Source organism: Chenopodium album, chromosome 11 (assembly GCF_948465745.1).
Source record: "Chenopodium album chromosome 11, dcCheAlbu1.1, whole genome shotgun sequence".
Taxonomy (NCBI): Eukaryota; Viridiplantae; Streptophyta; class Magnoliopsida; order Caryophyllales; family Amaranthaceae; genus Chenopodium; species Chenopodium album.
Window position 1 is genome coordinate 54,125,919 of NC_137844.1, and position 24,669 is coordinate 54,150,587.

The 24,669-nt window shown below is 35.3% G+C and overlaps 3 protein-coding genes across 4 annotated transcripts; 1 reads left to right on the top strand and 2 right to left on the bottom strand.

The window, feature by feature from the left end:
- LOC145569217 (GDSL esterase/lipase At4g10955-like) lies at window positions 1-4,521 on the top strand. 2 transcript variants are annotated; one of them, XM_081628571.1, is made up of 3 exons: window positions 1-151; window positions 2,232-2,356; window positions 3,384-4,521. In XM_081628571.1, the coding sequence occupies exons 2-3, from the start codon at window positions 2,280-2,282 to the stop codon at window positions 4,363-4,365; spliced, it is 1,059 nt and encodes a 352-aa protein (XP_081484697.1). In that variant the 5' UTR covers window positions 1-151; window positions 2,232-2,279; the 3' UTR covers window positions 4,366-4,521. The 2 variants fall into 2 exon arrangements, with proteins under 2 accessions (XP_081484697.1, XP_081484696.1); XM_081628570.1 differs by having other exon boundaries at window positions 2,237-2,356.
- A 5,032-nt stretch (window positions 4,522-9,553) lies between these two features.
- LOC145566870 (uncharacterized) lies at window positions 9,554-10,183 on the bottom strand. Its single transcript, XM_081626150.1, has one exon. The coding sequence runs from the start codon at window positions 10,181-10,183 to the stop codon at window positions 9,554-9,556; it is 630 nt and encodes a 209-aa protein (XP_081482276.1).
- Window positions 10,184-18,374: 8,191 nt separating this feature from the next.
- Window positions 18,375-19,341, bottom strand: LOC145566872 (uncharacterized). Its single transcript, XM_081626151.1, has one exon. It carries the CDS (start codon window positions 19,339-19,341, stop codon window positions 18,634-18,636), a length of 708 nt encoding a protein of 235 aa, XP_081482277.1. The 3' UTR covers window positions 18,375-18,633.
- Window positions 19,342-24,669: the final 5,328 nt, after the last annotated feature.

Below are 24,669 nucleotides of genomic sequence, written 5' to 3' on the forward strand. Positions count from 1 at the left end.
CACTTTTATTCCGGGATCTATTCTGGGCATCTCCTTGTAAATCCAGGTTGAAACATCTTAAACCTCCCACCCTTTTTTCGAATACGACATTCAAACATCAACCCCTTTTTATAACTAATACTATTGTCGGTCTTATTCTTCAATTTTTAAGGTAAATTACTCCCCCTTTTATTGTTTTTATTGTGTTAATGTTTAATTTTCTGGTATTGTTGTCATTTGATGAACCCCATTTTAAAATTTCTTGTTTAATTATGCAACCCCTCTTTGGATTTGGTTGGTTTTTAATCAATTTGAACATTATTGTTTATGTTCTGTTGCAATTCCTCATTTTCATTTTTACCAATAGAGTGAAATGCATCTAAAGTGTAGAACTTTAGGGAAGAAATCTGGGTTTTAAGGCTCAATGATTTGGGTTCTTTTAATAAGTGTCATTTCAATGCTCATTGATTGGCAATTTTCTTATGATTGTTAGTTTGGGATTTCATTTGTTTAGAATTTAAACAAATTTATGAATTTTTAAGAATGTTTCTTTTTTTTTTGGGAGCATGGAATATTACTGTTTTGATCTTAGGTGTTTTGGACAATGGAGCTTAGCACTTTACTTATTCTTAAGGTTTAGCACTTAAGCAGAACGAATTTCGAGGCTTTGGTGCTATTGTAATGTTAACGCATCTAGCCAGATAGAATTAAGAAAACCCTAGTGTGATTGTAGTTTTAGAAAAATCAATGAACCATGTGAAAAGCATATAGCATTGATTTGTTTTCGCTCTTCGTTTATTGAATATGTGATTTGATTATGCCTAATGATATTCAGCTGTTTGCTGATTCTTTTCTGTATTATATAGCTCTTGAAAGGATTACGAATGTGCTAGCTAAGTTTGCGATTAACGACAATTAACAACAACGAAGACGGAAAACAAGCAATAAACGAGACAAGGAGAATTTACCGTGGGAAACCTGAGAACCGGGAGAAAAACCCACCAATCCACTATGGAGTAACAATTTGATGAAGAACAATGTAGATTACAAGCTTTAATTACCATTAAAGCTCCCACCCCTACTCACCCTCTCAAACACTCAAACCCTAAGTGTTTGGGTTTACATGAGGCTCTCTCTCTCTCTCTACATCTTTCCCCTCATCTTATTACACACTTACAATGACAAATCATGAGTATATATAGTGCTAAATATAATTCAAGGGCTAAGATTAAAAGTAACTAGCAAAGGAGAAATCAAAACCGTAAAAAACCGAGGCTCAAACGCGAAAACAGAGCCCCGAGAAACCCATTGGAGCGGGCGCTCCAATGGACAGGAGCGGCCGCACCATTAAACTGGAAGAAGAGGCAAAACGAGCCTCTATGGAGCGGACGCTCCCATAGAGAGGAGCGGGCGCTCCCACAAGAGGAGCGGCCGCTCCGCTTTCCCCTGCAAAACAGCTTCTCGCAAAACAGCCATATCTTCCTCGTTTCTTGGCCAAATTTAGCTTATGACCAGTCGTTGGAAAGCTCTTGAGACGAGCTATCACCTCCAACTTGAATCATCTCAATATCACTTCTAGATATTGAGATATGGTCAATTGAAGTCAACCCTTTGTCATCCACCATTGCTTAACACCAAGCAATAGCCCATAGCTTAAACTCCTAAGCTATGCACCCCCCTTTGCCTTCTTGAACCGTTCTCCACACTCTCAAACCCAACAGCTCTAGCTGATTTTCATTATTGTGAATTGAAATGTTTAATCAGCTTTTGGGACGGACTTGATTTGTTGAGATGGTGTGTTGTTTGCAGTTCACTAATAGGCTGTGAACTGTGTACATAAAATGCCAAAGTGGTTCACTTCTCTTGGTTGTATGTTATGTGGTAATTGATGAAGACTTAATTTTTCAACGAGGGAATAATGTTATATTGTTTGAGGGGAAACTACCTATGGTGTATTTTGCACCTGTCTTCAGCATACGTGGCAATTATCATAAACCCACAGAATAGCGTGCACTCAACTATGCTAAGAGCCTAAGATAAATCAAGTACTTGTGTGTGTGTGTGTGTGTGTGTGTGTGTGTGTGTGTTAAGTATGATCATATTTAAGGGGAAAATAGTCAACATTTTTATTTATAGTTCTAAAATGTGCACATGATGCAGCTTGTTGAATATAGCTATATTTGTTTGCTCACAGTCTGTTGTTGACTTGTTATGGCGAGACTACTTCTAACCCCTTATCCTGTCTTCAAAAGTTCAGATAGTACATCAGAGGTTATCAGAAAGGAGACCGTAAACTTGTCATGGCTATTGTAGCACCTGTAAATGACAGGGAGAATTTCTACTCCATAGGACCATTGCACCTTACAGTTGTTGATTGGTAAGACCTTTATATTCATGACTATTCAGTTTGATAGTGTCAAGGGTAGAATGGTAGATAGAGAGTGTCAAGTCTATTAATTGCTTAATTATTGAGTAAATTATGCTATTGCTACATAAAAGTTATTTATGCTTTTATTTATATGCTACCAAAAAATAGGTAACAAATTATGCGTCTTACTTTTCTGTCCATTTACAACAGAGCCAAAAGACTTACAATTCTTTGTCCTTGAATTGTAAATCAAATGTCTATGATCAGTCTATGCTTCTCAATTTTTGTTAAGCTGTAGGCAGTTGTATTTGGGATCCATTACAGGGGTAAGGTTGTGTACGCATGACCTTCTTTTATACCTTGCCTTGGGAGGAACTCTTTTGAAGAATTGAGACATGATTATTTTGATGGATGTTGCAAAACAGCAAAAGTTATGCGGTTATCTTGAATTTTGGGTTTATTGTCTGCTTCCTTCTATGTATAGAGCAGCAGGTGTGGCTCTCATAATTTTTGAGCTCCGCAGATTTTTTGTCTACCGTCATTTTTGCTTACATTATGGCTGGAGTTTAGATGTGTATGTTTTCCAACATATGTGTAACTTTGTCACCTTCCCCTATTTTGGCTTTGTGTATTTCTCTCTAGCCTCTTGTTTTCCTCTGTCTATTGTTTTCCCTTGATAACTTTAGTAAAGCATACTATTGGCATTGTGCTACAGCTCATTAAATGCCCCCTAACAAATAGATTAAGAAGGCAACCAATTACCCTATAGTTGTGATAGATAAGTGGCTAGCTCTTCCACTGGACAATGTGCCATTGGCAAAGAATCATTTAATTAAAATTGAGGCCTTTAAGACGTCAGAAATCAAAGTATTTATATGTTTGAGGCATTGAGCTTTGGTGTTTACCATGAATTTGTTACTCTTGTTTGCTTAGTTGACCATGTGTTCTAGCAACTGTTGTAAACCTTTTTAAAATAAGGTTATTTTTTAGTTTTATGATGAATGGGAGGTTAATTATTGCTCTTGACCATATTTAGGGATAATGAACATCACCGGAGATCTGTTGCTGCATCCCTTGTTGCTGGGGTCTATATCCTTGAGCGAGACCGTCAAGAAAACCGCGATGCCAAGCATGCTCTTGCATCCCCTTGGTGGGAGTTCTTCAATTTCCGCCTCATCAGACAGCTTGTTGATGATGTTGATCACTCAATATTTGGAGCCATATATGAATATGAGTTGAAAACATCCTCATTGGATAAATCAAAGGAAGTAATCCCACATTACGTGATCGCCTTTAGAGGCACCTTAACCAGCCGAGACAGCGTAACACGTGACATTGAGCTGGACCTTCATATCCTTCGCCAAGGGCTTCACAAAGCAACTCGTTCAAGAATCGCAGTCCAAGCTGTAAGAGACACGGTAGCCTCTTCTCAACATCGCAACGTTTGGTTGGCAGGCCATTCTCTAGGAGCAGCCATGGCCATCCTTGCAGGAAAGGAAATGGCCGTGATGGGTACCTTCCTCACAACTTTCCTCTTCAACCCACCATTCATATCGGCTCCAATAGAACAAATTAAGCATGAGGGAGTCAAACATGGGATTCGAGTTGCTGGCAGCGTGATAACTGCCGGACTTGCATTTGCCATGGCTGTGAAGCAGCCTCAGCAGAAGAATCGTTCAGTAGAGACTTTCTCATCTTTAGCAACATGGGTCCCGAACCTATATGTACATCCTGCTGATCATATATGTTCGGAATATATTGGGTATTTTCAGCACAGGGAAAAGATGGAAAAGCTTGGGGTGGGGCAGATTGAAAAAATGGCCACTCAGCATTCCCTCGGGGGTCTTTTGATGACAGCATTCGGGAAAGAGGCAGAGCCAGTTCATCTCCTTCCCTCAGCTTGCTTAACAATCAACTTGGCAGCTGCTCCAGATTTGAAGAAAGCCCATGCTCTGCAGCAGTGGTGGCAACCTGAGTCACAGGTGAATTTCAAGACTTGTGCCTATCTGTATAGCTAGTATTCCTGGGTCTGGAGATGGAGTCTTTCTTAGAGGTTTTCCTTATTTTGTATTGAATCTGCATTCGTTGACATTGAATTGGGAGTACTAGTGGTCTAGTGGAGTGGTTGTGTTGTATTTAATCAAAGGAAGAGTGGTTGGTTCTATTTTTTTTTATACTGGAGATGTTCTAATATGTAAGTTTATGGTTGTCAACTTGTATTTTGTCGTCGTCGGATGCTTGCGATCCCTCCGAGTCCAAACAAAAATATCAGACCGAGTAGGCTAGTATCATGGTATATCACCCTGATTTTCAGTATAAATGGAATACTTCACTTGCACTAATACTTAGTTATTGCATCATAATCAATTTGTCATTACTCTGTTATTATTGGAGTATAAACTTGTACTTGGTCTATGCTTGAAAGTTCTTTTACAAAACGAAGTTACTAATAATATGTTGTGGGAATTCGTAGACTTGTAGTAAGTAGCATTTTGGGAGAAAAATGTTTTAACCAAAAAAGAAAAGGGAGAATAATGTATATAAATTGTCAATACCAAACAAAAATACCTTATTCAACTGAGAGTTTGTTAAGAATCATCCGAGCTGCAAGTGCACCAGATGATGGAAACTGTATTTACCGGCATTTCATATCTCAGATAGCACCGTAGCAACAATGATGCTAACGAGAAGTAGGTGCTCAAATGACATTCGAAGACATCTGCTAAGTTTCAGAACGTTATCACAGATTCACAGCTAAAACATTATATATTGTCAGTTACTAGTTATTACAACATTGGTGTTAAAAGTTAGAACACTTGTTTGACTATCTACAACTGCATAGTTAGAAGAAATCTACAGGCCATCATTCTAATAAGAGCTTATCAGGACACTCATAGTTTAGTTAAAGCAAACCTTGATCCAAGGATTTTAATCCAACAAGAAGTCTCAGCTTCGCTTTGCACTCAGCAATTGCCTTCTCAGAGTTCAGCGCTTCCTCCTCATACACAGCGACCTCAGCATTGGCAGTGTGGATTTTTTCTTGCAGATCATGAATTTGTTGTTGATGCATATCAATCTGCTGTTGATGTATAGCAATCTCTTTCTTGTAAATTTCTGTTTTTTGTTTTGCACTGTGAATCTTGGCCTTTTGTTCAGCATGAAAGTGTTTTAGCTCAGAAGGTGCCTTGAGCATAGTGAATGCTTGCTTTCCTTCATATATCTCATTGATCCTCCTTTTGAGCCATCCAACATTGAAGCATACATTTTCAGCATCTTTAAGGAAAACCAGCATTTTTTCAGCTTCAGATTTTGTGATGAGTGAGATACAGTTGGAATTCTTCAACTTTTCGACAATGTCACAGATATTCTGCATGTAAAATGAACGAATAGTGGGCGATCCTATAGAGCAGTTATCACCAATGTCCCCATACTTATAAAGAACTGAGGTGAGGAGGTCCACAGACTCGGGCTTTACTTTATAGCCCCTCACAGATCTCAGGCTACTATCACATCCTGCCGAGTCTACCTCAGACAAGAGATCATCATCGTGCATCTGCTCAACATACTCTGTAACATTGAAGCTTGTACACTGCTGCTCATCTCGGTGGCCAATGTTTCCTTGTGATGCATTGACACAAGCTGTCAGTAGATTCCCGTGCACTGGATGAAAAGGAATCATGTAATTCTCGATTGACTTATGGAGCTCCTTAGATCCTACTACTTGAGCACTTTCCGATTTTACACGACCCTCAGCTGGAGTCCCTCCTGCATACCCAAACCCAAATGCAGCATGTGTATTTTCTTCATCTGCAGCATTTGTCACTGTCTTTTTTGCTTCATGTGAGGTTTCCATCTTATACAGGATGGCGGGGTCATTAGAAACCGTCCCTTTTGAAGGCTGGAATGTTATTAAACCCCATATTAGGAACTCAAGGGAATTGATACATCTAAGGAGCATTCATTTGAATTGTTACCCTTCCACAAAACATGAAGTATTGAACATAGTTAAACACGAAAATTTTCCAGCAGTTTTGAATTGGGGAGCACTCTTGTACGATACACCTTAAGAGTACAATTAATCATTGAGCTCATTTTTAAACCCATGTTCAGTATAAGAATCTTCTAAGCAGGACAAAACTATAGCAAATTCATCAGCTCTTTTATACTCAGCGAGAGAACAACTTACCACAAGTCAAATTAAGAAACCTTTTTCTAAACTATGAATTGAACTCATACGGCTAGTATATCAGGGTAGCATTAGTCACCAATTTACTCCGCGACTACTAATTTTAGCTCAAATACTCACGTCAGATATATGACCCTTGAATATAACCAGTGACATACTTCGACACTTCTTTTTGGTCAAAATCAGGCACAATTGCACACATTTCATAAAAATTTCATGTTTTACCTTTGAACACACGTGCTTAACACTTCTAGCCGAGTCTGAGTAACATTAAGAGGCATCTTTTTTATAACTTGACACGAAAAATGATGACAAATTAATGATATGATTCAACACCATACTCAACTAACAACTGCTTCAAATTTCAGCCGGATATACCTAAACCAATTCCTTAAGTAACAGACAAAAGCTAAGTATTTATAATTTATGACCCCGATTATGAATATTAGTACTCCATACTAATTAAATTGGGACTGTACTATATTTCAAACTTAAGCTTAAAAATCCCTGAAATTAAGAAAGCATCAAACTTTATAATCAAACAAGCTAAAAATTGAGCATCAAAAGTAGAAAATTTTCAAACAATTTAAAATAAAATGGTTTTAAGTATAGTAGACCTGATCAGGAGAAGAAGAATGAGGGGACTTCTTCTTAAGAACTCTTTTTTCATACTTGAACATTATCTTATGATTCTCTCTTGTACCAATCTCACTTCCAAATCTTTCAGTTGATCCTCCTTTACCACTTTGTCTTCGTGTAACCACCATGATAATATAATGATAGAGATTAATTGATTAATCAAGATGAAAAATTTTGAGAAAAATAATGTAAATGTAAGTAGTACTAGTATAATTCATGAATGAATTTGAATTTCAAAAACTTGGGTAAGTGAGACTTGAAAGCAAATTGCAGTACAGTTTTTCTACTAAATGCATGTAATGACATAGCGAATCTGAGGATTTGCTTACTATTTTTTAGCAATTTTGTAGCTTTTTTTTGTTGGTGAGTTTTACGGAATTGCCCTTGTCAACCACCTTAACCCCTTTTATTGATGCCGTGATGGAAATGCCTATTTGACATTTTGACTATTTCACCTTTAGAGAGCGATTTTCATATTAATTGCTCAAAAATAATTACTACGTTGGTAATTTTAATACAATAATTATGCGCATTTTATAATATTTTGGATATACCATCCACATCTGTGTAAATGATTTTTTTTACCGGTTCACATCAAAACCATTAGCGGGTTTGCTCTTAATGAGACCACTAATTCAATTAGCGGTTTCATTAAGAGTATACATGCAAAATTGAATTTTGGTATAAGTGTACTATTAACTGCTAATTTAATTGATGGTATATATGGTTATAAATTTTAAACCCCCTCCCCTTTTTTACTAACGTGGACAGTATGCATGGAATTTTTGTAAAATGTAGCATAGTTAAGGAATATACCGTAGTTATTTTCAAGGAATATATGAAAATCGATTGTCTTTGGATAAATAAATTAAATGTCTTGCTCGTTTGAAAAGATGAACCAAAATGAAGAAATTAAATAAAATTTGATTGATTAAATTGAAGCGGTTATTAAAATTAAAAAAAAAAAAAAAAAATGTTACAAGTAAAGCTTGATTGTTATAAATGAATAAAAAGGAAGATTGTAAAATGTAATTGATGATTATGTGAATAAAATATACAAAGTACTCCGTATAATAAAACAATAGTGAAAAAATGATACTTTTATCTAAGATCAAGATTTTACATGAAATAAAGCTTTTGTTGGTAAACGGAGTGAGCACTTTATATAGTCATTCAAGCCATTGAAATAAACCCTCTCTAAACCTAAATATTTTTTTCTCATTTTGATCCTAAATACGAAAGAATTATTATATTTGATTTGGTCTGCTATAGCCTAGTTTGATTTGTTATTTGTGACATACCTCCATCGTATTTAAGAAAAAGGGTTTTTCAACTTTGTTAATTTCACTTTTCTATGTTGTGCCCCAACGTATATATATCACTTTCTACACTGTAACCCCAATATACATTTTGTTTCCATACGGTAACATTGCCGTTACCCTGCCGTCATAAATTCCGTTAGGGGGGTCCAGTTTCAATTTATTAATAAATGAATTTGCGCGTTGGAAAATGTTCCATTAAAGGTTTTTGGGTCTATTTTGGCTCTTAAGGGTCTAAATTGAACTCCGATTTCACAAAAAAATAACGTAAATGCCTCGTTATAAGTATTAAAACGTGAACACGTAAATCAAGACATTACTTAATAAGAAAAACGAGGTATTTAAGTTATTTTTTTGCCTAATCTGAGCTCAATTTGGACTCTTAAGAACCAAAATAGCCCCGAAAACCTTTAACGTAACATTTTCCGAAGCGCAAATCGATAGAAAAATATTAATAAATTGACAGTGTGCCCCATGAACGGAATTTTTAACGACGGGATAACGGAAAGATTACCGTATAGAAACAAAATGTATATTGGGGTTACAGTGTAGAAAGTGATATATGTTGGGGCACAACATAGAAAAGTAAAATTAAAAGGGTTATTATATAGAAAAACCCTAAGAAAAAATATAGTCTTGTAAATGATATTTGTTGAAATTGTTAAAATTTTACATTGATATATATATATATATATATATATATATATATATATATTTGGTATGTAATGGAATTCCACCCCAACATTGTCACTACTCATTAGTGGGGATTGAACCTCCAACCTCATGGTTGAAAGGTGTTTTCCTTTCCTAAAACCAAACTAAACTTGATTTGTAAAAAAGTTTCACTTATAAATAAACAAAAATACAAAGGGAGTACTCAGCAAACAAATACGGAGTACTTACTACGAGTACTCATCAACTTAAATAATAAATATTACCTCCATTTCATATATTTGTAATTTTAAAGTATTATTTATGAGATATAAAATATTATAAAATTGTAAATAATATGAAACGAGGTAGTAAGTTAATGTAGCCTAACCGTACAGGTAAGCTAGCATTCTAGCAAGAAACATAAAGCAAAGATCCATCTAAAATAACGATGCCAATACGACAATTAACGGTCCAAACATGACGATCAAAAAACCACGACTGAGACTTTCTTCCTACTATCTTCATCCTCAACTCCACTTCTATCGTCGGCTTCGGCGCCCTCTTTAATCCATACATAACCGGAATATACCCCAAGCCCACCGCAGACACCGGAAACGGGTTAACATTTATAGAAGCCTCCATGACGTTCTCCATACCGGAGGCGACAAATCTACCGGGGATGAACAAGGATCCAACTTGTTTACCAGCGTAGAAGACGTCGGCTGAGCTGCTAGAGTAAGAAAAGTCGGAGCGTGTAGGGTTCGAAACCGTGCCTTCAAAGGATAAGATGAAGCTAACGGTGGAGCCACTGTAAGAGCCGATGAAGGTTGGGATTTGGACGTTGTAGATGGAGAGGGAGAGGTGTCTTGGTTTGTAGTTGATGTACAAGGATATGAAGATGGAAAAGAGGATGGTTATTGTTTTAAGGATCATGGATTTTGATGAGTTACTAATAAATTCATGTTCATGATTATCAACATGATCAAAATCATGTGGTGGTTGAGGATATGGATGAAGGTGAGGTTCTTCATTGACCATTGTTAATGGGTTGTAATTTGGATTATTGTTGCTGGAAGGAATTAATTAATAAGAGGGTAAATAATGGATTTGAGAGTCAAATGGGAGGGGACTTAAGTGTGTGTGGTTTGTTTTAGTCAAGTCTATATTAGTTCTTTAATTAAAAGTTAAAGTTCTAATCATTATATTTTTTTTTAGAAAAAAAATGATAGAAACGATTTTATGGGATAAGTTTGATGGAGATGTTGGAGCTGTACGGCTAGCTAGCACCTTGTTCAAACTCACAAAACAATTTACTGTATGTAGAGGTTGTTAAGCGGAAAATAAGAAATTAAATATTGTGTGTATTATATGTATATTCACTTTATTAAGAGTTTGTGTTGAATTTTGTAAATTTGTTTGTTTATGTATTGACAGAATCTGCGAATTGAGTTTATTGCTTGAACAGAGAAGCGAAAACTAAGACCTCCATTAATGGAAGCTTGAGGAAGCTTGAAGAAGAAGAGAGAGATTTTAGAGAGAGAAAAACGAGAAAAGTGTGAAGGGAAAATTATGAATAGATAGCTTGTAATAACTTTACATCAGAGTATTTATAGCTAGCTACTGTTCCAACTAAATCATAAAGTTAGTTACAGAAATGCTGAGCTGTCATAAGTTTGTTATGACCAACTTGGTCTGAGGTGGCATCTTCAGTCCGATCTTCAACATCCCCCCGCAAATTCAGACCAATTTGGATAGAAGCTCCCTGAACTGAGCAGATGGGAGAATCTTAGTAAATATATCAGCCAACTGAGCTGAAGTAGGTAAATAAACAATCTCGAGCAACCCCTCTAGGACTTTATCCCTGGTAAAATGCACATCAATTTCGATGTGCTTTGTTCTTTCATGTTGAACAGGGTTTTTAGCAATGTGGATGGAACTCTGATTGTCACAAAACAAAGTGACAGGCTGAGTAACAGATACACCAAGCTCACCCAAAATGCGCACCATCCAAGTAACTTCACTAGCAGCTGCAGAAAGAGCTCTGTATTCTGCTTCAGCAGAACTCTTAGATACAGTACTCTGCTTCTTGGACTTCCAACTAACAGGAGACCCCCCAAGCAACAGTATATAACCAGATATAGAACGTCTAGTGTCTTGACAAGCACCCCAATCAGAGTCTGAGAAGGCTTGTAAAGTCAAGTCAGAAGAACCATTGAGAAGAATGCCTTGACCCAGAGTAGAAGCCAGATAATTCATGACATGAAGTAAAGCATCATAATGAGGAACTCTGGGATTTTACATATACTGACTAAGATGTTGCACAGTATAGCTCAAGTCAGGCCTTGTATGAGTCAAAAAGTTGAGCTTCCCAACCAAACATCTGTATAAACTTGGATCAGGGAACAAATCACCATCAACAGCATTGAGTTTCAGATTCAATGGCAAGGGAGTGACCACTGATTTAAACTCCTGTATACCACAATCCAATAACAATTCCTTTGTAAACTTCCTCTGAGACAAACAAATTCCAGAAGACATATACCCAATCTCTATCCCCAAAAAATAACTCAACTGACCAAGGTCCTTGATACTAAAAACCTTGTCAAGATGAGCTCTCAATATATCAATGCCTTCAGAATCACTTCCTGTCAGAATTACATCATCTACATACACAGCTGCAATGGTTATCAACCCATTGTGTCTTCTCAGAAATAAGGAATAATCATTTTTAGATTGTAAGAAGCCCAAAACCCTTAATTCACTCAGTAGTTTAGCAAACCACTGTCTAGAAGCCTGCTTGAGACCATATAATGACTTTATCAACCTGCAGACCTTTCCATTAGGAACAGTATAACCCTCTGGAGGCTTCATATACACCTCTTCATGGAGATCCCCATGAAGAAATGCATTGTTGACATCAAGTTGGAACAACATCCAACCCATACTTGTAGCCAAAGCAATGATACATCTAATGGTTGACATCTTCACCACTGTGCTAAAGGTTTCTGTAAAATCAATTCCAAACTTTTGTGTGAAGCCTTTAGCCACTAACCTTGCTTTAAATCTTTCCACAGTACCATCAGATTTAAGCTTTATCTTATATACCCATTTGCAACCAATACACTTCTTTCCTGCAGGCAAATCCACAACTATCCAAGTTCTGTTGTGCTCTAAAGCTTTCAACTCAAGATTCAGTGCATGAACCCAGTTAGGATCCCTATCTGCCTCACTGTAACTCACTGGTTCTGAATTGGATTCAGAGACAACAACTGAATGTTGATGGTGAGGTGGGAGAGAATCAAAGCTAATGAGATTACACCAGTGAGGTTGAGAAATAGTGGTGGTTGATATGTTACAGTAATATTTTGAGAGATAGGTAGGAGGTTTTCTAGGTCTATCGGATCTTTGTAAGTCAACAATCTGATTTATTGGTGAAGAATGAGAAGAAGAATGAGAAGAAGAAGAAGAGTCAGAGACAGAATGAGAAGATGGGGAAGAAGGATCAAAAAAAGAAGAATTTGTGGGGTTTGATGGAGGAGGTGAGGTGTTATCAGAATCTGTATGGAAATTTGTATTTGGGCTTTGGAAAATATCAGGTATAGGATCATCTAGGAAAGGTGTGAAATCAGTGACAGTTTGAAGAAAGAAAGGTGTGGGAGAAGAGGTAGAAGAAGAAGAGTGATGATAAGGAAAGTGATGTTCCTTAAACACCACATCTCTGGATGTATGAACTTTCAAAGTATCCATATCAAGAATTTTATAACCCTTTTGCCCTGGTGAGTATCCTAGGAACACAAATGGCTTGGCTCTAGGATCAAATTTACTTCTTCCTTGTTGAAGAGTTGAAGCAAAACACAAGCACCCAAAAACTCTCAAATAATCAAGGTTTGGTGTTATGTCCATACAATTTCTCATAGGGACTACTATTGGACAAAACACTCAATGGCATTCTATTTATTAAATGAGCAGCACACAATACACATTCATTCCAGAACTGAATGGGCAACTTGGACTGAAAGAACAAAGCTCTAGAAGTTTCTAACAAATGTTTATGCTTCCTTTCCACAACTCCATTCTGCTGTGGAGTTTCAGTACAACTTCTATTATGTTCAATGCCTTTCTTATCATAGAGCAACTTCATTTCTCCTTCACAATGTTCAAGAGCATTGTCTATCTAACTTTCTTAACTGTAGTATTAAACTGATTTTCCACAAATGTTAAGAAACTAGTAAGGACACCAACAACATCAGACTTCCTTTTCATAAAGAAAACCCAAGTCATCCTAGTAAAGTCATCCACAATGGTCAGAAAAATTCTACAGCCATTATGAGAAACAACTTTATATGGACCCCACACATCTATGTGAAGTAACTGAAAAGCACAGGAAGTTCTTATTTCACTAAGCTTGAATGGTAATCTATTTTGCCTAGCAGCAGGACATATTTGGCAAAAAGAATCACCTAAACAAGGAACATTATGAAAATAAGAAACATACCCAAGTTGTTGAATAGGAAGATGTCCCATTCTCAAGTGCCACAACTTGGAATTATTGATGCCTAAATCTGTCTTTGAAACAGCAGCAACAGATTGAGATGAACTATTCTGTACCAAGGTGTCATCCAGATAGTACAACCCATTTTGCAGCTTACCAAGAACATGTGGTCTCATTGAAGAACTCTGAAGAACACAGGTATTGTCAATGAACACAGGTATTGTCAATGAACACAGCAGAACATCTTAAGTCCATACAAATCTTTGGTATTGAAACCAAATTGAACTTAAATTGTGCCACATAAAGCACATCCTTCAGAACAATATCTTCACTCAATCTTATATCACCTTTATGAGTGACTAAGACCTTACTCCCATCTGGAATTGTTATATGATTATTGTCTCCACCAATTTTATGCCAAGAAACAAAGAATGGCCTATCATGACAGATATGATATGTTGCTCCACTGTCTATTATCCAGCTATTAGTAAGAGAATATAATAGACAGATTTTACCTGCTACATTAGCAGACTTGGAAGAACTTGCTCCTGAGATCTCAGATGCAGCTTGCTTTTGCTTGGCCATAAGCTCCAGAACCTGCTGAGTCTGATCTGGTGGTATCATCAATCTCCCCTGCTCATCTATGGAAATCTCAGAATCTCCTGAGTGAACTGCAGCTGCTAACTTCTTTTGATTGTCAAACTTGAAGTTGGGTGGATATCCATTCAGCTTATAGCATCTCTTCATGCTGTGACCAGGAACCTTACAGTAGTCACAATAATAGTTCACATTCCTTTGCTGAAAATTCTCTGAAGAATGATTTGAACCATTATAACCTCGAGGAGTAGAGTTCATGTGCATAGGTTTCCTGTTATGAGGTTGCCTGTTAGTCCACCTCTCCTGAAACCTGCCTCTATTAGCAGCAAGAGCCAGAGCATCATCAGAAATAGTCACACCTGACTCCTTGTGATCCTTATACAATGACCTATGCTTCTCTTCTTGCATAAGAAGTCTATAAGCATAAGAAATATGAGGTAGAGGTTGCATCAACAATATACTCCCCCGCACAACCTCAAAGCCATCACTAAGTTTCATTAGAAACTGAACAAGTCTCTTATCCTGCTGAGATTTGAGTAACTTTTGAGCCACAGTACATGTACAATTGGCACAATGACAGTATGGAAGTGGATCAACGTCATCCAACTGATCCCAAAGCCTCTTGATCTTAGTGTAAAATGTTGAAACATCATCTAAACCTTGCTCAATCTGATTAATAGCAAGTTCAAGAGAATACAGAACTGTGCCAGATGAAGCACCATAACGTTCTTCCAGATTTAACCATATTTCCCTAGCAGTAGTGAAATACAATACGCTTCTAGCAAGATATCTAAGACACCAAGGATCCAAGAAATTATCATGCTATTACAACGCTCCCAAGCTTTAAGACTAGATGAATCAGACGCAGGCTTACTGACTGTACCATCCACAAAACCTAGCTTATTTTTGGCAGACAAACTGATCAACATAGACCTCTTCCAGTCACCATAACCATGTCCATCAAACTTCTCAGAAACTAATTTCATACCAGGGCTATCAGAAGGATGTAAGTACATCGGAGAGGTAGGATCTTGAGAAGGATCAACAACAGACTCAGAACTACTCATATTTTCACAGAATATGAACCAAAAAATTTCTAGGTCGAAAAATTGGGCAAGAAAATCAAAGAACAAATCGAATTTGCAGAAGAACCGCAATCAATCAACTAAGCAAGCACAAGAACTAACAGATGCCAACAATCAACTGGAAGAACGAAGAAACTAACCACAAATTCGCATAAAAACGAATTGAAGAACGAACTCAAGAAGCGAAGAAAAACGACGAACGATCAACCACAAATCTGAACGAAGAACAGCTTCAGCAAGATCCAAGAATCGATCGCCAAAGCTCTGATACCATGACGGAATCTGCGAATTGAGTTTATTGCTTGAACAGAGAAGCGAAAACTAAGACCTCCATTAATGGAAGCTTGAGGAAGCTTGAAGAAGAAGAGAGAGATTTTAGAGAGAGAAAAACTAGAAAAGTGTGAAGGGAAAATTATGAATAGATAGCTTGTAATAACTTTACATCAGAGTATTTATAGCTAGCTACTGTTCCAACTAAATCATAAAGTTAGTTACAGAAATGCTGAGTTGTCATAAGTTTGTTATGACCAACTTGGTCTGAGGTGGCATCTTCAGTCTGATCTTCAACATGTATTTTCTTCAAATAGAGGCTTGATGAAAATTATTAATAAAACAAGATTAAATAAAGTGAGCAATTTCCTCAAAAAAAAAAAAAAAATCTAATATATATAAATAAAGTAGGCATTTTTGGAGAGCATTGGGAGCGCCACATAAGAAAAGGTATATTTTCGACCAATTAAAAATTAGATTTCTATTTTATTTTAGAATTAAAAAAATCACTCGCCACCTAAACAAAAGTGACGAATGAAATTTTAAATTTTTGCCACGTAGGTAAAAATGACGAATAGTAATTTATTAGGATTTTAATTATTTAAGAACACTAAATTTTATCATTTATATTTGTTACAAAACTAAAAATTATCTTTAGATATTAGGATTTATATTATTTAAAAAACTAAAAATTATATTTGATATTTAAAAAATATAAATTATCATTTGATGTTAATGGTTTTATGTAAATATCTGATAATATGATATTTTCATACAAAATTTTTAAAACTTATAATGCAAGAAAACAATTAAGATATCACCAAAAAAATATTTATATACAAAATGTATATAAAAATTCGTGCATCGCACGCCACATAAGCAAAAGTAATATTTCGACCAATGAAAAATTAGATTTATATATTAATTTAGAATTTAAATTTTCAGTCGCCATTTAAGAAAAAATTAACAAATGAAATTTGAGAATTGAAAACAAAAAATAGTAATTTAAGATTTAAATAATGAAAAAAAACAAAAATTATCTATTATATTATATTTTACATTAGAATTTATATTATTTTAACAAATAATTAGAAATTAAAAAATATATTTTGATTTAATGATTTTATCTAACTATCCGATGAATGAGATAATATTTATTTCAATTTATAAATTCAAGTTCTATATACGTAAAATTTGAATAAGAATAATTTAAAACTTAACAAAATATGTTATCTTAAATTAATGTTAAAATAATAGAATAGAAAATAAAAAACAAAAAAATTAAGAAATTACAAAAAAAAAAATATACAAAAATGAAATATTTAAAAACCGTGCATCGCACGGGCTTACATCTAGTAAATAAATAAAGTGAGCAATTTTCTTAGAGAGTGAGAGAGAATGCTTTCTACTACCTCTGTTACATATTATGTGCAACTTTTGGGTATTAATTGTGATATATAAAATATTCCAAAGTTGCACATAATATGTAACGGAGATAGTAATTAAAGTTCATACTAATAATACTCTCATATTCGTACAGTCGTACTCACATTATGTCATTGAAAGCACTGAATGAGCTGATATAAAATGCGATTCATGCAAGATGCAACTAACTCTAGGTTTACCATTCAATCTATCACAGCGTCCCTTCCTAGTACAATTAAGTGCCAATTAACTTAAGAGGCAAGGGAGAGCAGAAAATTAGCATATGGAGGAGAAAAGGCATAATTATAAGCAAAGCAAGAATAAAAGAGAGAATAGAAAGAAAGAGAGAAAGAAAGAAAGAGAGGTCGGGAAGAAAAGCAACTTTTAAGGAATTGTTATCTAAAAGTTGCCCCACATTTTATGCCCTTGTATAATTATTGTTGCTTTTTCTTCCTGCATATGCGAAATACTGTCCCTTTGCAGCCTTCTTCTGTGTCTTCCAAACAGCCATTATTGTTAATTAACTGATAATCCCAGGAGATTTTCATATTTGCCTTTTCAGAAACCAAATTAGAGACTTTTTTTTTTTTTTTTGTTAATGAAAAATCTAAATAGAGTAAATAAGTAAGAATATTTTATTTAACTTTTTTTTACGAGAAATTAAGTAAGAATATACTACCTAATCCGTTAGCCTAATCCTGTCACAGGTATTGACGACTTGAGGTATATCTTACAAGTCACAATTCCGAATATGTACACCTGTACAAAGCAAAAAAATAAAGAACAACACGTTACATTGGATAGAATGAGACATTTTATTGAGAGATGGTGTATAATCCTTGAGGAGCAACAATATATCATACTCCATACATATGTACTATTTGGACTGTCGAGCATGTCTATTTTATACTTGTAAGTTGTAACCTATTAGGACTTAGGATTTAAAAATTTTAAAAATAAATAAATAACAGACAATTTAGTTAGGTCAAGATATATGATATAAATAAATGATGGCATGTTCTCCTAGATTAAAGAATCAAAGCATCCCTCAAATTGTCCTCAACCTCTTTAAAAGAAAGGTCAGAGAATGATGCTTAATTTCAGCAGGACTGTTGGAGTAAACTTTACTAAAAGATGAATGGAAACTAAATTTCCTTAAACTACGAGCTCCATTAGTGAGATAATAATGCTCCGTATCTTCCAATACATTGTAAAAACTTCTTAGGAGTATCATGTTAGATTCATGAGTATGAAAAGCTGAAACACACATAAATTTCTATCACGTAGGGGCTGTTGATAACAAATAAGATACGTCGAGATTTTAGCCAACTAAACTAATTGTCGTTTATACGTCGGGTACTTGGATCATAACAATGCTAAGCTAGGAACAAAAGAGCAAAACATTTCCCACATTAGTGAAATTAAAACTGAAAACCTATTCAATATTCTACAATGGAGTAAGTTAAACTTTGTACAATTACAGCAAACTAATAAACTAATCCGCCATTAAAAATTCCTTCCCAAAAAAAAAAAAAAAAAAAAAACACAAATCCCAAAAAACATTCCTTCTTAAAAGAGAAAAAAACCCAGTAAAGTTCGCAACAATTCCCTTTTAAGTTCTAACAATGGAAACCAAGCACAGATCCATCAGAAACAGCAACAGAAATTCGACAATCACAACCAATTTCAACATGATGACTAATAACCCACAAAACTCTCACTCTTCCCACCATTTCCAACCTCATTTCAAGCTCCATTGTCGGCTTCACTCTCTCAATCCCATCCGTCACCGGAATATTCCCCACCATCGCCGGAATATTCCCTTCCGGCGCCTTCGCAGGTCCCGTTCTCGAGATCGGAAACGCCTGAACGGAGAATGTTGCAGCAATATACTCCGTATTACCGGCGGAGATTTTTCCGGCGGGAATGAACATGAACCCGATTTGATTACCGGCATAGAGGAGTTGAAGGGAGTTGTCGAAGTGGGAGAAGACGGCGTGGTTGGTGTTTTTGACGGCGGCGTAGAGGGAGAAAGTGAAGCTGACGGCGGAAGCATTGGAGGAGAGAGTGAAGGAAGGGAGTTGGATGGCGGTGACGGAGATGGTGGGGTCTTTGGGTTTGAAGAGGGAGAAGTAGACGATGAAGACGATGATGATGAGGAAGAGGAGGAAGATGGTGGCTACAATGCAGGAGGCTAGGGTGGTGCGGTTGGGTTTGGGGGGTTTTGGTGGGCGGCGGTGTGGTGGTGGTGGGTGGTGGTGTGGTGGATGGTGTGGTGGTGGGTGGCGGTATGGTGGATGGTGGGGTGGTTTGGTGGGGTGGTTCATGGTGGGTTTAGTTTGTGTGTTTGTATGTTTGAAAATTGAGAGTGTGGTTTAGTGGTTTTGTTTGAAAGAGAGGGGTGATTGTGGAGGGAAATCAAAGTGGATGATGAGGAAGTCAAAAGAGAGGGGAGTGTGTGGGGAGAGTCAAGTAATAAAGTGTGAAAGTGTGACTTTTCTTTTTGTGTTTTCTTGGGTTTTGTGTTTTCAATTAAAAAACAAAATAATAATAATAATCATAAAAAAAAAAAATGTCATGTAGGGAGGAGTGGAGGACTATGTGTAGTTCAAATGTCCAATAAGTTTATATCTATAGTTCATGATGCTCATGTGATGTGATTGCATGATTGGATTGTATAGGTTGTGTGGTTTGGTTGTGATTTGAGGTGGATTGGTGATATGGAGTTTGTTTAATTACGGTTGTCATGAGCCTAACAAAATTTGGCTTGATTTGAAAGGGTTATGAATAGAGACAGCCAGACGGGTCCAGGAAGATATATAGTAGTACAATTGTCTTCCCATTAATTTTGAAGTACATATAAAGATTAAACTATATATTAATAGAACTATACGATAGAAATATACGAAGATTAAACTATATGTTGATAGAAATATACGAAGTAGTTTAGAGCAATTCTAATAGTTGTAGCTAGCTAAGGATTACCTTGTAAATTTCAAAAGTCCCTAACTATTAGCTTGACCATGGAGCTAAAAAATACAATTAAGGCTGGCCAAACAAATTAGCTTACATATTAATATAATTAAATTTTAAAACCTAATTGAGAAAGTTAAACTTATTTAAAAAGCAAGTCATTAACTAATCATTGGTGCACAAAATAGTTTCAAAAAGAGTTAGCTTAAAATCCTATATGGCATGGCAAACTCATTTGACAATTACCTTGTCATTGAAGATGTTCTTATAGTTGTAATTTGTACCCTTCATTCTAAAGGCTAATGTTTGAGTAATATATATTGACATTATTATCTTTGTTAAGATACATTTTTAACGTTTATTAACATTATTCGTTGTTTTTACATTTTTAAAAACAATGGTTGAGTATGGCCGAAGAATATGATCCAAAGATGTACAATGTATTTTGGTGATCATCAAATATATCAAACTAGCAAAACCAAGTATTGAGACCATCCTCTATATAAAACGGTGATGCTGCTTGATTATATCTTTCCCTTGGTAGTAAACTTCACTGTAAAACTTTTGATAGAAATTCCAATTTCATATGCTCAACCAAGCAATGTTGATCAAAATTTAGAAAGTGAAAATATATAAAAATTGTACATGTAAGAAAAAGTGTAACTTTTTATGTACAACCAAACGACCCTTTAAACTAAATTAGCAAATTAATTTTTATTGCATACCTATAAAAAAAATTATATAAAACATAATAAATATGATTAAAATATGCAAAATTACAAAGCATAACAGAAATTTGAAGCTAAAAAGGCAAACATTGGGTTGTTGAATGTTGTGATGAGAAACATTGAGCCATGGAAATTATGTATTTATGTTACCCCTGCCTGGATGGACAAATCAATGCTAGACAAACATGGTGGACTTATTTTAAGTTTTATGCTTCGATCAACCATCCCTAGGACCAATGGAGAGGGACTCGATGCTAATTTGTTGTCTTTAATCATATCTTAATTAATTAAATCATTTGCACTAATATACTCGTACTTAATTAATCACTAATCAATGTTTGTGCAATATTAATTTGTTTGGACTATGGATTACTCCATACTCCCTCCATTTCATAATGTTAGTCACATATGGAATCAATCACATAAAATAAGAAAAAAAAAATATTTGGAATTTAACATTAAAGTACAACATAATTCATAATTAGTTTACCTTATTTAACTTTTTTGATTTTTTTATTTGGGAAAGCACAAGTCATAATTGCATAATTTAAAGTAAAAAATTTCCTTACTTGGAGTCATGTCATCAATTCATAACCAATTAATTCCAAAAAAAATCAACTTATAAATGAAATATATTCAATATGGATAGATTTTTTTTGAGAGTATTATATTTCAAAACAATAATATTCCAAAAAAATTGTATGGACTATGGAGTATTATATTTCTAAACAATAATATTTCAAAAAAATTGTATCGACTAGTGGATTGCTAAACACCGCCAAATCTTTTTATCAAACCGCCAACAATAGTGATGAAGAGACAAAATCACCTTTACTCATTCCCCACTTTGCTTTTCCCTCTCCTAAGTCCATCAAGTCTCAAACTCAACCGTCAACCACCACAATAGCAACCACCCATGCCACCACTACCCACGCTACCATGACCACCATCACCCACGCCTCCATGACCACGACCACCCACCATCACCGCCCACAACTACCAGATTTTAGTTTGTGTTGTCGGAACCACCAATTCACGAACAACAGTAACACAATCATCATTAAAAATGAAGACCCACCACCTTTGCTCCTCGAGTGGTCAGTGGTGGTGTTTTATATCCCAGCTAACATCACAATCGGCACGCAAAACCGGTCAACCGGGATGGTAACCGGTTTCCAGCGCCGGTTGACCATGGTAACCGGCGTCCAAAATCGGTTACCGTATCAGGTGATCGGTTTTGCGTGCCGGTTGACCACGGTAACTGGCGTCCAAAATCGGTTACGGTGGTGTTTTGGTTTTGCGTGAGCGTCGGAAATTATTGAAGAAAAAAAAAAGAAAGAAGAAGATTAGGGACGGACTGTTTTGCCAACCACCGTGATGCCTCCTTCGGTCATCGACGTCGCTACCCTTCCACCTCCGACGTACGGTCGCTGCTTCCCTTCACCTCTAACATACAGCCGCTGTTGGGGTTGATGGTGGTTGGGAAATGGTGGTTGTGGCCCTTATGGGTGATGAGAGAGAAAACAATAAAAGAGAAAGAAGAAGATAGGTGGGGGGTATAGTAAGAGCATTGATGTCCATTCACCTTAAATGTTGGCGGTTTTGATAAAAGTTGTTGGCAGTATTTAACACCCCCATGGACTATGGAGTACTTCATATTATATTTCAAAACAATAATTTGTCGTAAAAAAAAAATTGAAAAAGATAAGAAATGTACTCCGTATTTTTTTTAAGGATATTGGCCCAACTAGATGGTAGTAGAAGCCCAAGAAAAGAAATGTCACTGACTGTTATTGAGCCCAATTTCCAACGATACTAGTTCCATAAACAGTAATAAATAGAGATAAGCTAAAATACGGTCCCTAAATTATGGCATTAGTTGCATAATAGTCCCTCATCTTTCAAATGAGGCAAATTGGTCCCTCTACCACCCTTGCCTCACCATTTCTGGTGGAGAAACTTATGAGTCAGCAAAGTTTGGAGATGTGTGTTGCCAACTAAGCAAAAGTTAAGGGACTAATATTGGTCCCTCTACCACCCTTGCTTCACCATTTCCTAGTTAGCATTTGTTTAGGGATTATAAATCATTAATTTTTAAATTTTTTTTTTTTTGGTCAGCTACTAATATTTAATATTTATTATGTACAAACTTTGATTAAAATGAAAGAAAACATACCCAAATTTTTTGCTTTTTAAAAAAATAAATGACTTTTTTTTAATATATGAGTTAGGCCCCGCTCTCTTCACCTTATTTTTGCTGAACTGAAATTATTTTTACCGGAACAAAATTATATTTGCTGAACTTAAATTATTTTTACTGAACTTAACTTAATTTTACTGAAATGAAATTATTTTTGCTGAACTAAAATTATTTTTACTGATTTTTTATTATAAATCTTCTTTAAGAAAGCTTATTTTTACTGAACTGAAATTAATTTTACTTAATATTATTTTTTTAAGGTGAAGGGAATAGGACCTTAAAGAATTAAAGAAGAAAATTAAATATGACTTAAAAAATTAAATATATACTTCAAGTTTCTTTCAAAAAAAAACTAAATACTTCGAATTAAAGAAATAGGAAAAGGAAAAATAAAGAAAGAAGGGAATAGGAAAAAGAAAAAATAAAGAAAATTAAAATTAAAAAAATAAAAGGGTCAGCCCTCTCTTCTTCTCTTTTGGTTTGACTGCTCTAATGGGGGAAACAATCCCCTACTTTGCACCCCATTAACGATCATCAGCAATCACCATATTTTAATTCCACTCTTTGATTTATTTTGTGATTTAATCTTGGCCTCCTGATTTTATTAATTCTATACAAGCTCATGCACAATATAGTTCGACCGAACCGGAGGTTTGGGTTACGTGGTTGATTAATGACGGTGGTGAGACTGGAGACTGGTGGAGATGAGGTTGTGTGTTTGTGGCAGGTTGTTGGTGATGTACTGATGTAGGGTGAGAAAAGGTGGAAAATCCTATAGGTTTTTTTTTTTTTTTTTTTTTTTTTTTTTTTTTTTTTTTTTCGGAAATTCTATAGTTTTATTAATGCAAATCAAAATATTAATGTTGATGAAAAAAAAAATTAATGTCAGTAAAAAGATTCCTTTTTAAATAAAAATTAACAAAAAAAATAATTTTTTTTTTTAATGAATCATGGCCCCTAAACTTTTGCTAAGTAGGATAGGTCCCTTAACTTTTTTAAAAATATTATTTTATTTTTTGCCACATGGGCACTTTGGTCCTTAAACTTTGGTGACTCATTTTTTTTCCACTGAAAAAGTAAGTTATAGGTGGTTGAGGGACCAATTTGGTTCGTTTGAAAAATAAGGGATTAAAATGCTACAAATACTAAAGTTGAGGGACCGTATTTTAGCTTAACTCGAGTTCATGTCAATGTACAAGATAATATTTGTTTAGATGCATATCAACATATAAATATACTTTATTCTACGTAAATTTCTATTGAAGTGTTGACGAAAGTACGAAGAAAAATCTTAGTAATAAAACTTCTTATATGGAGTAAATGCGTTGCCATCACCGCTTTAACTATAGAGATTTAAATCATTATCACTAGTAGAAACAATATATATGTGTGATACCCATCAAGTATAGATGTAGACATAGATTTGCTCGAGTAGAAGGCACAATAAAACAAACGTGGTAGTCATGAATTATGAATTGTAGTAGTAAAACGAAAACAGGTAGAAATGTCGTATATTCATGATTATCCTCCTCTCTAACAGCTTTCCATAAACATTCCATTTTGCAGAATTACCTTATTCATCATAGTCATCAATGTTAAAACTTAAAGTAAATCTGTGTATTGCTGATTGTAAATCCAAGTTAGAAACAAGATCACAGTATAATCTATGTGCAGAGCGTCTGACAAATTCAGCATGTGATACTTCGTATTATACATTCAACTGCTCTTTATTGCAAACTGAGGAAACACCAAAA